This window comes from Maylandia zebra, linkage group LG4 (genome assembly GCF_041146795.1).
Source record: "Maylandia zebra isolate NMK-2024a linkage group LG4, Mzebra_GT3a, whole genome shotgun sequence".
NCBI lineage: Eukaryota > Metazoa > Chordata > Actinopteri > Cichliformes > Cichlidae > Maylandia > Maylandia zebra.
In genome coordinates this window covers 7,742,798-7,758,006 of record NC_135170.1, presented here as the reverse complement: position 1 = coordinate 7,758,006, position 15,209 = coordinate 7,742,798, and the positions used below count along the sequence as shown (strand labels likewise).

General features: G+C 39.4%; 1 protein-coding gene across 1 annotated transcript; it reads left to right on the top strand.

Moving 5' to 3' along the window:
• The first annotated feature begins 5,958 nt into the window (after positions 1-5,958).
• Positions 5,959-14,392, top strand: cbx1a (chromobox homolog 1a (HP1 beta homolog Drosophila)). The gene is made up of 5 exons (XM_076882933.1): positions 5,959-6,221; positions 8,255-8,489; positions 8,841-9,012; positions 10,763-10,857; positions 11,630-14,392. The coding sequence occupies exons 3-5, from the start codon at positions 8,902-8,904 to the stop codon at positions 11,778-11,780; spliced, it is 357 nt and encodes a 118-aa protein (XP_076739048.1). The 5' UTR covers positions 5,959-6,221; positions 8,255-8,489; positions 8,841-8,901; the 3' UTR covers positions 11,781-14,392.
• The last annotated feature ends 817 nt before the right edge of the window (positions 14,393-15,209 follow it).

Sequence of the window (15,209 nt, the reverse complement as noted above, 5' to 3'; positions counted from 1 at the left end):
TCCAGGATTTCTCACAGTGTCATAGGTGAAAATTTCTCCATATTACTGTAAGCAAAAATAATACCATTCAGCATAAGTATGTATTTAGAAAGTGTCTGTTTCCTTATTTAACATCTTGCATTTATGCACCATGCATCAATAATACCTAGTGATGACCAGATGACACCACAGGAAGTCGTGAAGTTTCCTGTGTAATTGGTTCAGAAAAAGTGTAATTTCATGAGGCTTCAGACCCCCCCCCGGTCATAATCTTTGCTGTCATTTCAGCTGTTTATAGTGGCCTCTTGGGTGTCTTATAACAGTAACACTTGAACCACCTTCTATAACAGCGAGGCCTCAGACATGATCAGTGACATCACTCACCCTGAAAGAAACAGGCCATGATATGTGCTTTATAAAAAACTTCCTGGATTTCTTGATACATGCTCCAAAGCTTCGGCACAGTACATCCCATCACTAATGATATCTAGTGATGGGTTAGAGGACACCTCACGGAGTGTGTGACACAGTTTCCCTTAATATTTTGACATTGTAGTGACATTGTTTTGATGTGTTTCTCGTAGCTAGATTTAAGAATCATTGTAGCAACCCAGATAAAGAGTGTGGAGAGGGTCAGAACTTCGTTCATTCATTCTGGCATCTGCACACCAAATGCGTGATGAATGATCCTGTTTACATAATCAGCTGATGATGAAGTGCTAACTGAATAAAAGAGAAAAATATTTATTTCAGATAATTTGATTATAACAAAAAAATAATAGGATTAAAAAATACAGTGTCCAATGCAAAATTTACAAAAATATGTTTTGCAAGCAAGTATAAGTGAAAAATTGAGATCAAAGTCAAAGTTTTGTTCAGGAAATGGGTGCTTGTGACAGTGGGAGTGCTTGTGTACTTGTGTGTGAGGGGAGAAAGTACGGTTTACACATTTTATTAATAATGAGAATTTTTTTGTAGCGTATTGTCACTGAGGCAATTTCAACTCTTAAAAAAAATTAAAGCCAATTTGTAGAAGTGTAGTAAGTGTGTTTTTGATTCTGTCAGTATTCTAAGGTATCCTGCCCTGTGACGGATATCACTGGATTCAATTATCGCAGTTGTATTAGAATTCATTCTGTTTTCCAAAACTTCCATATATACCTGCTGCCATAGATTAACTAAGAAAGAAGATGTCTGAAATGGGTGCTAATGGTAAATGTTGTGATGAAGGTCCAGGTTGTGCTTTTTCCAATCTTCTCCCAATAGCAATTGATGGGGTCAGCTCAGGGCTAACACATTTTATTGCTTCATTGACTTTAGATGAACTTAGAAAGAAAAGACTCTTGTATCTGGGGTCCAGCCAGGGCTGGACTGGGACAAAAAATTGGCCCGGGCATTTTGACTAGAGACCTGCCCACCAGGTATTATAGGAAAAACCATAAAGCCTTTGAATGAAAACAAACACTGTTATCACAGTGATGTACACTGTCTTGTTGGTACATATGTATCAATCTAATAAACTTAAATCTACACCATCCTCCCTATTCTGGTATTCTAAACAGTACCCGAAAGTAGACTGCTTGGTCGAGTTAACCTCCTGAACTATCTACAACACATGGTGAAAACCTGAAATTAAGACAGAGAAGACTAGAGGTGAGACATGATAATTACTGATTACTGATGACAGATTGAGATATATTTTGATAAACCATTCATTTGCCACATCAATATGGCAGGGCAAAATATTTTTTCTAACATGGCAACCTTTAAAAAGTGAAAGGAGATAGAAAGACAGCTGAGAAAGAATAAAACTTAATTGACTTTTTGATGGCATTGTACACACAGTACTGGTACAGTATCTAGAAAATGTGGGAAAATACTGGCATCATATACAGTACTTACTTCTGAAGAAATTATGATGGGACCCTAAAAAAATTACTATGTACAATAATGGATTTCTATATATTTTTGATCAGATGAAATCGTTTGTTGTAAGATTCAGATAATTATTTATTAAAAGTGAGACATTTCAAATGAGAATAAGAAAGAAAAGTATTTTATTTGTGCCCCCCTTTCTGTGTTAATGCCCTACCTGGGCCCCTGGCAAAACTTTGCTAGACCCGCCCCTGCACAGTTACCAGCTGTCAGCTACTTAGAAAAGGATCCTGGTGTTATTTCTCAGAAACAGTTCATAACTTCTCCATCACCTGTTCAGCTCTGATGATTCAGTAAGGACATCTCCTGGTTTCATCTTCATGTTTCCTTCTCACCAGATAACCAAACCGATATCATGACCAGCAGCTTTTACAGCTGTGGCTCCAGCAAACATCAGCTGATACTAGAAATTAATATTAAATAAATTCTAACAACAGCTGATCAAGCTTAAACATGCTGCTGCTGTTTAGCGCGACATCCACTGGTTTCTGGGCGATAAACAAACAAGAGAGAGAAACACTGATCAGCTGATCATTGATCAGTTTCATGATTGAAGTAGAAACAGGAGAGGGGGGGGGGGGGTGAGAATGAGAGGAGAAGAGGCAGCTGTGCAACAAAGACACAGAATAACTCCAGCTTTGTGTCTTTTTCATTGTAGCTGAAGTCTGGGACAAACTGTGTTCCTTTTCACCTCAATACGAAATGCACAATATTTTCTCTGAATACGAGACGATTCCGTTTTTTACGGGACGGTTGGCAACTCTAATAACTAACCTTGTAAATAAAATAAGATAAAAACAAGTTCAACATCAATAATATCATAGCACCCGCCCAGCAGTATATAAACTCCGTCATGCTAGCTAGTACGCAGTACGAGTTATTGTAACTGACTGTAAAAAGTCAGCATAACGAAAATAAACTACACCTAAACTTGGTTTATATCTGACCCAGATAGACTGCAGGTCATAACTTCTTACCTGAAGTTCAGTTCACCGCCTCGGGTCTCTGCTCCTCCTGCCATTCCGTCATCCACCTGCCAGTGTGTTGCATCTGCAGGCTTCCACCACTTGCTAATGTTACTGAATCTGTGGAAGCTCCGCCATAGCCACTACCAAACAACTGAGTTATTTTTACACATCTCCCTTCATCTGGCCAATCCACCACCTTTCAGTGTTTATACCGTTACGGAAAAAAACGAAAGAAAAAGACCATCAGCCCATAAAAATGAAAAATCAACAAATGCCCGGTGGGCCGATGGCCAGTCCAGCTATGGGTCCAGCAGTGTTTCAAGTCCCGTCAAGCTGAATGGTTCCAGACTGCACAGTGTATCTGTGACTCTTCTATGAGTTTGTCACTGAGCTGTGTTGCAGTTTGTGTGAATACAGGTGAGGCATTTCGCTGAAATGCATTGTCCAGCATTTGTAGTATGGGAATGATCCATGAATCCTAAGGGTTTTTTTTCTTAAGAGAACTCCACTGTAGCTTGATTTATAGGAGTGAGTATGCTGAGTGTTTTCCTCTAGGCAGTTCTGCAGGATTTTTTTTTTTTTTTTTACCATAGCTGCATCTCTCACAAACCTGCTCACAAACCTGCTCAACTCTAAGGATAAATTCTAGTAGACTCGCAGGTGTCAAAAGGCCCAAAAGCAATGATGAAATTATCAAATCAATTCAACTACTCGATTATTGAGAAAGAAAAAAAACACACACACACACACACATATATATATATAAATTAGTGATGTGCGAATCATGAACGAATCATTCAATTTGAAAATCACTTTACTGACTCGTGAATCATGATTCACAAGCCCAACTGACTCACTGACTCATCCCTGTTGCTGTTAGCAAACTAATTTCATTAGTAGAAATATATCTAGCTGCTCTGAACTGGAAGAAAAACCCTGAGTAGAAAGCTCACATCAATACAATAGCTCCTCGGTTCACAGTAGCATCGCTCTGCAAACATGCTAACAGCACATTTGAGTTACTCACCCGCTCCCTTCCTGTGCTGAATCGTAGCCAGTGTTGGGGAGTAACGGAATACATGTACCGGCGTTACGTATTTAAAATACAAAATATGAGTAACTGTATTCTGTTACAGTTATCGTTTAAAAAGGTGATATTCAGAATACATTTACTTGTCGAATTAAAAAAGGATTACATGGCGGTCTTTTCCTGCTTCATATGTTAGGCTATGCCCTCTTTATTTTTGGTAATTCCACGCCAGTGGAAACCCAAACAAAACATGCAATAACAGGCTCTAATGCCTGGGTCTCAATCTTGCGGCCCAAGTCACCCCTACTTGTGGCCTGCATAAATGATGTGAAGAAATATTTTTTTAATTATTATTAAAAAAATTATTTTAATGGGAAGGCAATAGGCAGAGTGTTGGCCCTAAGGAATGTAGCCTCATGGGCAGTGTAGTTTGTGGGGAGAATGGACTGCCATACCCGTTTATGTGTCTGTGAGAGTGAGGGAGGGAGAAAAAGGAGAGCCAAACAGTACGAGTTGTCACCAACCAGAAACGGGAGATGGAATCATGTAAATATAATAATAACCAGTGCAGCCAAAAAGAGTGCCTGACGAGCCCATTTGTAAGTAAGCTATTGAGACTCGACTGTACACTGTGTTCGTGTTTTCCTCCGAAACAATAAGTTCAGTTGGAGCAGCCTTTCAATGCCTCTCTCTGTCTCTCGTTAGCAAAGTTGACCAAGACAACAAAGTAAAGCTATTTTTTGGCTACGAGCCCGACACGAACCCGACGTATTAGCCAGAGGTCCCTTTACTACGTTTTGGAGCCGCGGACCTGTTTTATATACGCGCGCAATAGTTTTCTATATGAGATGACTGCAAAAAGTTCAATCTTTACCTAATGTCCATCCTATTGTTACTCATTTTATATTAAGATTTAAAAATCTTGTTGATATTTGTATGGCGAGTAACCTTCAATAATAGTAATAAATCACACAGCAATAGTACATCCATGTACTTGTAAAAAGCATGATAACATATTAAGTAATGAAAAGTATTTAGAATATGTTACTCTCATTGAGTAACATAACAGAATAATTTACAAAATACATTTTGGGGCATGTATTCTGTAATCTGTAGTGGAATGCATTTCAAAAGTAACCTTCCCAACACTGATCGTAGCATAAGCAAATCACTCACTCACTCCCCCCCCTCACAGCTTCTTCTTCTTCTTGGTTGGCAACCAATGTTAAGGAGCATTACCGCCCCCCTGGCACACAGCTCAGTGGACATTTAGATGAGAAAATATATATTTGACACATTTAAGGAAAATACTAATAAAATTAAATAAAGATAAATAAAATAAATGTTCCCTTTAGAAATATTTTTTTGCTCTTTTATGCTCTATAAAAATAGTTGTTTTTTCTTTTTCAATCACTCATCTTAGCAGTAGGATTTACATGAAAAGAGAAATAAATTAAGTTTGAGGGAAAATGTAAATTTTTTGCACTCTCTGGCCAACTGACTCAGTGACTCAAATGACTCAAAAAAACGATTCACTTTGGTGAGTGACTCATTCAAAGTCAGTAAAAATTTACCATCACTAATATATATACAGAGATGTGAAGAAGATAGATAGATAGATAGATAGATAGATAGATAGATAGATAGATAGATAGATAGATAGATAGATAGATTCTTCACATCTCTGTAATAAATAACTTTACTGTGTCACCGATTACTCTGCAAAGGAAAGTTAGTCAACATCCAACGACACGTGTTATAAACGGGGAAGCTATCCATAGAAGCCAAAACATTTTTGTATGCTCTGCAAAGTCCAAGGGCATTGGCTCATTTTCGAAGCCTGTCTGAAGCGGATATGAGAGGAAATGCAGGTTTTAGCGTCACCACATTACATTCATTTTTATCTCCTTTGGGTTGCTTGGGTTGGTTATCGATAGTTTAGGCTGCATCAAAATGTTACTTAATCCACTGTGGTACTGTTCTGAACAAACGGTTTAAAAGAAGGCCAAGCTCTTATTTCAACTCCCATGCCTTGCTTGTAACGTTACCTACTGACGTAACATCCGGTGGTGCTGTTGGCGGGCAGAAGGTGGTCGTGCGGATTGTTAGCATCGAGGCAGAGGCTATTGTGTGACTCAGTAAGAAAGCACGTTGCAAATATCGTTCTCGAGCACGCTGCAAAGCCAGCTCATATTCTTGTGTTGCCACTGCCGTGCATCCAGTTTCTTTACTCGTCTGTTGGATACGGCTAAATCTCCCTCGGGCCTGCCATTAAGCCATACAACCGCCGCGAAGCTTTCTTTTCAAAGGTAAGGCTCGTGTTCGTTAGCATTTTGAGGCAAAACGTGCCCGCGATCTGCCTCCTGCCCTTCGCTTGCAGGAGGCAGATCGTCTGGCTAGTCTCCGTGCTCATGTTGTGAACTTTACATTTCTGGCGAGTCCAGTTCAAGTAAACCCAACTAGTCTGGAAATTATATTAGCATTCGTCCATTATTAAGCTAGTGCTGCGCAAGGAGCTCACGTCATGTGCATGCATAAGGGACAAACTGCGAGCCACACTCGTTGTCTTTGGCACTTGAAAATAGATTGGAAACACTGGTATTGTTGTATGTGTGATTACAAATTCATCATTGAATTTGTGTGTACAGGTTGTCGCAGTTTGCGTTTGCAGGTGGTGGCATGCTGCAAACTGCATTCATGGTGATACAGGCAACATGGAGGCGGGCGCTTTTCTTCGCTACCAAACCACCAGACTCGAGAAATTTAAACGGCGTATCATTTAGGATTTCGCGCTAGAAATTTGCTGCCGACTGAGGCTCATCTCATATCATTAGTCTTTTAAAGAGTGAATAGGAAAAACGTATTAGTTGACACGTATGTAGGCAGTGTGGTCATCGGCGTTTTATCATCTTTGATGCTCGAAATCGCAGGGAAAGTTTAGCCTGCAGTATAGGCGAACAACCATTTGTTGCTTCAGCTGGAACCCCTGCATGCCATTAAACAGTGATTTGGTCAAGCCATTAAGCCATCAGCACCGTCCTCTCTTCCTGGCTAGTATTTACTGTATTATCCTATTTAGTATTCTCCTATTTGCCTATGTTGATTCCACAAAATTGGCCAACTAACACTCTCCAAACTTTATACCGTTTTCATAATTTGCATAATTCTTACGATCCCCCACTTTCTGTGTGCACATTGTGGAAGCAAGAATACTGGCAAAGTTCTGAGAACCCAGTTTTTAGTTTTATTTTGTTTTGGGAGTTTTTGTTTGTTTGTTTTTGCTCCAATGCATGCATTAAGAGCAGAACAATCCTTAAATGATCATGAACTAGGGTTAGGGAAGCTATACTTTAAACAGAAACATGTCAATGCACAAACAGGGCTAAGTAACATTTGAAAAGCTGGATGGAAACCTGCAGATGCAGTTAGTAGTGTTCCAGCTTATGGTACTGTCTAAGAATGCTGTCAATGTAGAAAAAAAACAGACTGAGTGATTGTCTGCAGTTTGGAAATGGACCAGTTCCGAAAAGTCCTGTAGCTGGTCATGTTTTAATGACCTGGGTGCTTGAAGGAATTTGTTTCTTGAGGGGGCTGGGATGAGAAGAAAAGAGAGGGGATCACATTCCTAACAAAGACTGTTTTCACCATTTGAGTTCACCTGTGACGCAAACTGGCTGAAAGAGACCTTGACTTTTTTCTTTTTTTTTCTTTTTTTTTTTTTTCCCTTTACCGTCAGTAAGGTTTAAATGAGAATGATCTAAATGTATTTTAGATAAGACATTTAGATGCAGGTAACCCCAACCTTTTAAACAGTACATTTGAATAATGAATGAAACTAGCACCACTGACCAGCAATGGGTCATATGTTTAATTTTTATGATTGTTAATGTGTAACTTGTTTAAGGTTGGAGAAACCTGCAGAATCAACTTCTTGGGATTTCCTTGCCTGGATGATTGAGCATGCATCAAGACAGTATGCAACATATAAGTGTAATCTATTGACCTGTAGAACGAGTTGTGGGGAAAAATAATTTGGTAGTGTAGAAGCATCATGCATTTTAACTGAGAATCATCTGCATGAACATTTGTTTTACCTGGAGACGGCCCTCTCACGCAAATTCTAGATGTTCAGTCTCTGCTAAACACATAGACCCACTTTTGTCATCTACAGGCTGACCAATTGCTGCTGATCAGATATGCGCTGTCAACATTTCATAGTTTTTGATCAAGGAGATAATGCAGACCACAAAGTAATATTTTGATGTCTTTTAATTGCAATGATACTTTTAACTTTCTAACCAGTTCATTATAACCTGTGCACTTTTCCTCCTGGGACCTTCAGAGGTTCTCTTATCAGACGTCAAGCTGGCGACCCAAGCAGGAAAGAAGCCCAAGAAGGCAGAGGAGGAGGAGCAGCCTGCAGCAGCTCCACCACCAGCTGCAGGAGCAACAGCAGCCCCTGTAGCAGGAGCAGCTGAGGAGGAGGAAGAAGAGGAGTATGTGGTGGAAAAGGTTTTGGACCGCCGAGTGGTGAAGGGCAAAGTGGAGTTTCTGCTCAAATGGAAGGGCTTCTCAGAGTGAGTGCAAATGTATCTTTCATATTTTAGTTAGATTCTTTATTCTGACACATCTTTATCAAATGTAGTGACTAGTTTTGTTTAACTGTGTTCAATTGAAAAGTGAACTTTATAAAACTTTAACTTCTTAAAATTACATGTCTGAGGTTTTGTTTTTTTAGCTTAACCAAATTTCAGCTTTTTTTGTAGCTTTTATATTTGTCATGGTGACGTGCTCATTGAACAAGGCAATGGACTGAAAAATGTAAAAGAACTAGGGAATACAATTAGGAATTTTAGATTAAAGATTGATTTAATTTGAGCTAGAATATCTGCAAATCACATCTTTCCATCTGCACTCATGTTATCTAGTGAGGACAATACATGGGAGCCAGAAGAAAACTTGGACTGCCCCGACCTTATTGCTGAGTACATGCAGAAACACAAAGAGAAGGAAGAGAAAAAGAAGGAGAGCAAACGGAAAGCAGCCAGTGAAACCTCGGGAGATGGAGAAGAGCGAGGAAGCAAAAGAAAGAAGGAGGAGGTGAGAACCTCAGTAAAGAATCTGAGCAGTCAAGCTCCCCCCGCAAAAGTTGTTTGTGTTGTAAATCTCCCCACAGTTGCTTTAACCCTCCTGTTATGTCTGGGTCAAACTGACCCATTTTTAAAATCTTTAAAAAAAATAGTTAAAAGGTTTTTTTGAGTATGGAACTTCTTGTACTTGGCTTAATGAGGGTAATCAACAAATAAAATAAAAATGGTTCATTTACGTATGTGCACCCCGAAGGCCCATTAGGCCCTAATGTCACAGTGGATGAAAGACTAGTGGCATTTCGAGCTCGCTGCCCATTCAGGCAATATATGCCTACCAAACCAGCCAAATATGGCATAAAAATCTGGGCAGCATGTGATGCAAACACTAGCTATGCATTGAACATGCATGCTGAAAAGCTGGGTGGAGGAGTCCCAGAGAAGAATCGGGGCACAAGGTCTCAGGGAGCACAGCATAACATGTGACAGTTTTTTCACAAGCTACAACTTGGGTCAGGAGCTTCTAAAGAGAAAGACTACAGTGCCACCTAAGGGGGGGTGGACAACTTGGACAAAGTCACAGTGTCCTACAGGACCAAGCGAATGACTGCACGCTGGCCACTGGTCATCTTTTACAACATGATTGATTGTCCGCCTATGACGCATTTGTCCTTTGGACGGAGATCTTTCCTGAGTGGTACATGTCAAAGCTGTACAAGAGGCGCATCTTTCTTGAGGAGCTGGGGAAGGCACTTGTGGTACCGCATATACAATGGAGGCAGCACATGCCAAGGACCCCACCTGCTGCAGCTACAGTGAGGGAGAGGACTTCACCCATTACACCAGTGCTTGAGGTAAGTGTGTGTCTCTGTGAGAGTATGTTGTGTGTGTCTTGAGATCAGCAAAAAACATAGTAATCATCATCCTCTTCTTTCTAGATTGCTGCTGGTGGGAAGAAGCAGAGATGCCAGTTCTGCAAGCCATCTGATGATGTCAAGACAAGCATGACCTCTGTAAAAAGTGCAAAATTCATTTGCACAAAACATTCAGTGATGACATGTCCCTCATGTGCTGTGTAGACACATGCACCTGTTTCAGTTCCACCTATTAATTTTTGTGTATTTCTAGTTCTAAACATTGCATAGTGTTGCTGTCACAACATTGATGGTCTGTCACTAGTGTACTGTGGCGACTCAGACACACACACTGTCTTCATATTGCTAATCTCGTATTTTGATCCTTTCTGGATCTAAAACAGTGCTTAAATAAAGTTTACTTTCACTACAAATCCTTTTGAGTCATTAGTTTTGATTTTAAGTCAGCAGGTCAATTTAACCCAGAAGACATGTCACATGTTACTTTTTCTGCATCACTGCATAAAAAAGAGAAAAATAGAAATTGTAAAATAACTTTAAAATAATCAATTTCATGTAAAACTATTGATATATGTTGATCTTTCCAACATACATTAAGTTTTAAAATGTTTTTTATGAAAAACGAGTGAATTATCCTAATTGAACCGTGATCTGTGAGGGGTATACACCATTACACCAAATATTGATTGAAATGGTTAGTAATGGAGTTTATAATGAGATATAATCAATGTTTATTGGGAATTTTTTGTTTTCTGAGACTTTTGGATAAGTAAACATGCCCCAAACATCATTGGTAATCCTGAGAAACAGTTGCTTTAATGTCTATGGAGTGATGTCCCCTGCCTGCTTGTTTTCCTTACCTTTTGTCAAATGCCTTCCTGTGTCTAGGGTGAGAAGGCCAGAGGTTTTGGCAGAGGACTGCAGCCTGAGAGGATTATTGGAGCGACAGACTCGAGTGGAGAGCTGATGTTCCTTATGAAGTGGTAAGTTTTCATTGTCACAAACGTATCATAATGAATCCGTTATTTCTCCGCTCTGTCATTTGGAAGTTAGAAGTTATCCAAATTCAGCGAAAGGTCTTATAAATTCATAGATGCAAGTTATTTTTTCCTCTCACTCTGGATTCCAGAGTTTATTGTACTGTGTAACTGAGCACTTTATTAGGGAAACTGTGAGTTTTAATCAATTTAACTCAAAGAGCTTTTGGTAAAGCTCTTTTATGGGTTTTTTGTTACTCAAGGTTATTCATTTTACATTTTTGTTAAGGATTAGAAAAGTGATTATTTGTTTGGAAATTCCAGGAAGTACAAATAAGCCTGCAGACTGAGAGGGAAGTGTTGTGAGGTCTAAGATATATTGGGTCCTGATCATTCAGGGCTGTTGAATGATTTTAGATTAAGAGAAGGATTTTAAGTGACAATATCCCATCTAGGTTATCTGTGTCTGGTTGGACTGGGTTGTTCCTGAGATTTTACAGCCAAATAAAATCATTTTGTTTTGCATGGATATGGACATTTACAAGAAAAGATCTGGCATTTTTGTCAATATTTTAAGAAGTGTCTGTAGTGTAACCACATCTACAGAATAATATACAATGTATTTTCAGCACAGCATGCATGTACGCACCAGCTGTCAGAATATAGCTGAACAGGTGGGCCTATTAAAAAGGCCAGTGAGTCCATTGGCTATGGCTTCAAAATAAGAAGTTTGGTTCTTGACATTAATGAGATTTCTCTCTTCAATAAAACTCAACAGGAAAAACTCAGATGAGGCTGACCTTGTCCCAGCTAAGGAAGCAAACGTCAAATGTCCACAAGTGGTCATCTCTTTCTATGAGGAACGCCTCACATGGCACTCCTACCCCACAGAAGAAGAGGAGAAGAAAGAGGAAGACAAAAAAGACTAGATTTTTTGGGGGGTGCAAAGAAAAAAGGGAGGTGCAGGGCAGGAAATCAACTGTGCCCTGGTGAGGTGTCATCCAGGTTGGTCAGCTCTAGCAGCAACTTTGGCAGCAAAAGCAATGAAAAATATCTGCCAATGTGGCTGACAGAGGGGGAATAAGAATTGTTTTCCTGCCCTGCAAGGAATTCTCAAAAGATGGTCCCACCTGTATCTTGGCTGAAAAATTTTTAATTATTTATTTTTACCATCTTTTTTTTTTTTTTTTTTTTTTTAAACAAGTATGCTGATACTTAACTTCCTCCCTTAACCCCCACTATGTTTACCAATATTCAACTGAAAACAGTGGAAATTATGAAATTTTCTCCTACACTTAGTGAAAAGTGGCAGCCAGCTGTCAGCTTACCTCTTTGCCTTGAAGCAAGCTCAAAATTTGGCTGTGATTTGTAAGTTTTTCTCCTCCAGTCACTGTTCCTTATTTCAGATATCTGTTTGAAGAGGGGGGAGGAGGGGAAAAAGAAGAGGGGGGGAGGTTGTAAAAGAAGATCACAAATTGTGACAGACAGGACAAAGTTTACTTCCTGCTTTGTCAGGATACAAAGGTGGGAAATTCTTTTGAATGGGGATGAAGTGAGGAGTGAAAGAATGGACAAACAATGTCCTTTCAGTGTCTGTTCTTTGTGCCACCCATTTTCTCATTATTGTTGATGTGGTCATTTTAATCTCATGCATCATTGACTGTTCATAGTGATAGGTTAGACTACATGAGGGGCCTTAATCATCCTACCAGCCAGCGTGGCAGCTACGGATGTCACAGTACAAGTGGACCAGGGAATTTCCACTATTCTGAGATGTGGATTTAATACCAGTCAATGTATTTTCACCAAAAAAAATGCAGTATAGTTGGACATTTTGACACTCAACTACTATGACAGTAGCTTCATGTTATAAGCTATGTGTTGGGATAAACAGGCTCTTGTTAGCCGCTAGTTTACAGACATTTCAAGTGGTAAAGGTTGTGTTAAATGTGAAGAGTGGAGTATGTTACCTGCTGTTAGTCGCTGGTTTTGAGTCCCAAACTGCAGCCAGTATTACCATGTTATACTTGGTTGTTTGGTTACCTAGTACTGTCTGGTGTGGTTATTATTTTAAACGAGCTGCTTGTGAACATTGTATGCAGTGTTTCCTGAAAGTTACTCTCTCCACTCTGTCTGTACTCAAAACTATTTTAGTGATACTAAAGCCCCTTTCAGATACATTCTGTCAAAGTTGTTACATTGTTACTAAAACATGGGTCACTGATACATACAGTTTCCAAGAGCCTTGTGTCTTGTATGCTAAGACTTCATGTTTTTTGACAATGTGCATAGACTTGAAGGTGCTGCCAGGGTTGGAACATGTAACCTCTGCTGCGCACACTTGGTGAGTCGGATCTTTCTTCTGAATTTGTAAAAGGCGAAAGAGACTGAGACATGGGGGGACATTTTGGTCCCATCTATTCATGTGATCTTCAGACCTGTGCCCTGTTAGTCTCAGTCTGGTAATAGATAGGATTTTTTTTTTTTTTTTTTTCAGGAAAAAAGTGCATGTCTGGAAGGGGCCTAAGTTGAAAAAACTCACATCTTGAGCTCTCCTAAGAAGCTGTTCTGATTGGGCAAAACATTTAAGTGAACTAAGTCCACTGAAGGTCAGCTGCTTCTGTAGTCTTGGAAAGAACAGGAAAACGGCCATATGAACTGCTGAACTATAAAGGCAGCTTGTTAAGTTTGCTGCCACTTTGGCTGGTAGGTGGCGGTGTCTTCTGACTCGATAACAAACAAGTGGGTTTCACTGCTGTGGCAGATGGCTGAAAGTTTGTCAGATGATCTTTATTTCCACTAATTTGTTTTTATATCTTCACACACATTTACCTGTGTTTTGTAGGCTGTATTATTTGAGCTTGCACTGCCCGGGCAACACTTAACATACAGTATTCTTTCACATTCTTTGCTTGACACTTATTTTGGTGAATAAATTAGGATGTATCTTTAAAACTTTAGCATGCTGAGCAGAATCAGTTTAAAAATACTTGTCAAGTGTTCTGTGTTGAATGTAGCCCGGTTGTGTACATGTATGTATACTGTATTAAAGTTAGAACAGTAGCTGGCATATCTGGGTAAGCTGGTTCAAAACGGTTCATACTTCAGGTGGCGTTTTGCTGTGCCTGTTTTGTTTTTCGCTCCTTTTATTAGCCTTAGCCCTGACTGTCACATATGGAAGCCGTACAAGAGTACTTCATGCATACACAGACTGGGTAAAGGTTGCAACAGTTTCTTGCCTTTTAAATCAAACACAAGAGGCTAAACTAGTCTGGTTTAAGTTTTTACTGTGAAGTCCTGACACGTCCTGCATCCTGACTACTTCACCACTGACTGGAAGGAACTGAACTATCTGCACCCAGGTCTGCTACTTAGGTTTTCTCATCTTGTGTCAAACTTTTGTTGTTGTGTTTTTGTTTGTTTTTAGTGGATTAGCTTGTGTTGTCTTGTTGCATGTTCATTTTCCTTTGCTATGTTGGCATCATGGCTGATCTACTTTTAGCTGTTTTGAAAAAAATAAAAGGTTTTTGTTTTCTAATTATTTTGGGCTTTGGACTCTCAATTACTTTTTAAAGGTGCACACAAAGATGTATTACTCTGACCAGAAAAACTGCAAAAGCAGAATCTCCATACAGTTACCAACCAAGACACTTAAAATGTGTTCTTTTCTAGTAGCCACTTTTCTCAGTATTAGCAGATGCAGAATAAGAAAAGTAGTGGAGATGCTGAAATAAATATCCTGAGTTGTTAAGTGCAGATTAAGATTCTAGATTCTGTATAATCTAAGATAGGGATGTGTCTGTCTGCCATAACAAAACAAAAAGGTTTAAAAAAAAAAAAAAAAAAAGCCTTTCAGGCAGGGTGTAGGCCAAAGCAACAGCTTATCTGCACCTAGCCTTCAACGCCTAAATACAGAGTTTAACCAACCACATTTGTTGAACTACTTCTAATGGCCGAATACTCAGGGGTTGCCACAATAGATCTTCTACCTCCATCTCACCCTAGCCGTAGCATCCTATGTCGATGTAGCATCTGCATGTCCTTCAACACATATTAAATCTTCTGTGTGGTTTTCCTCTGTCTGGCAGCTTCATATTCAACATAATTTGTTGAATATATTCACTATTCCTTTTCTACATGTGTCCAAGCCACTCAACCCTCTGACATACTCAATTCTAATCCTGTCCATCCGGGTATCTAACAATGAAATCCCTAGCATCCACTCTCCAGCTCTGCTTCCTGTCTTTTTATTTTGACCGGCACCAAACGATACCTTATAGCAAGTTTCACAACTGTCTTGTAAAGCTTCTTTTTCACGCTTGTTGTTGAAATAATTGAGATGAATGACATTAGATCAT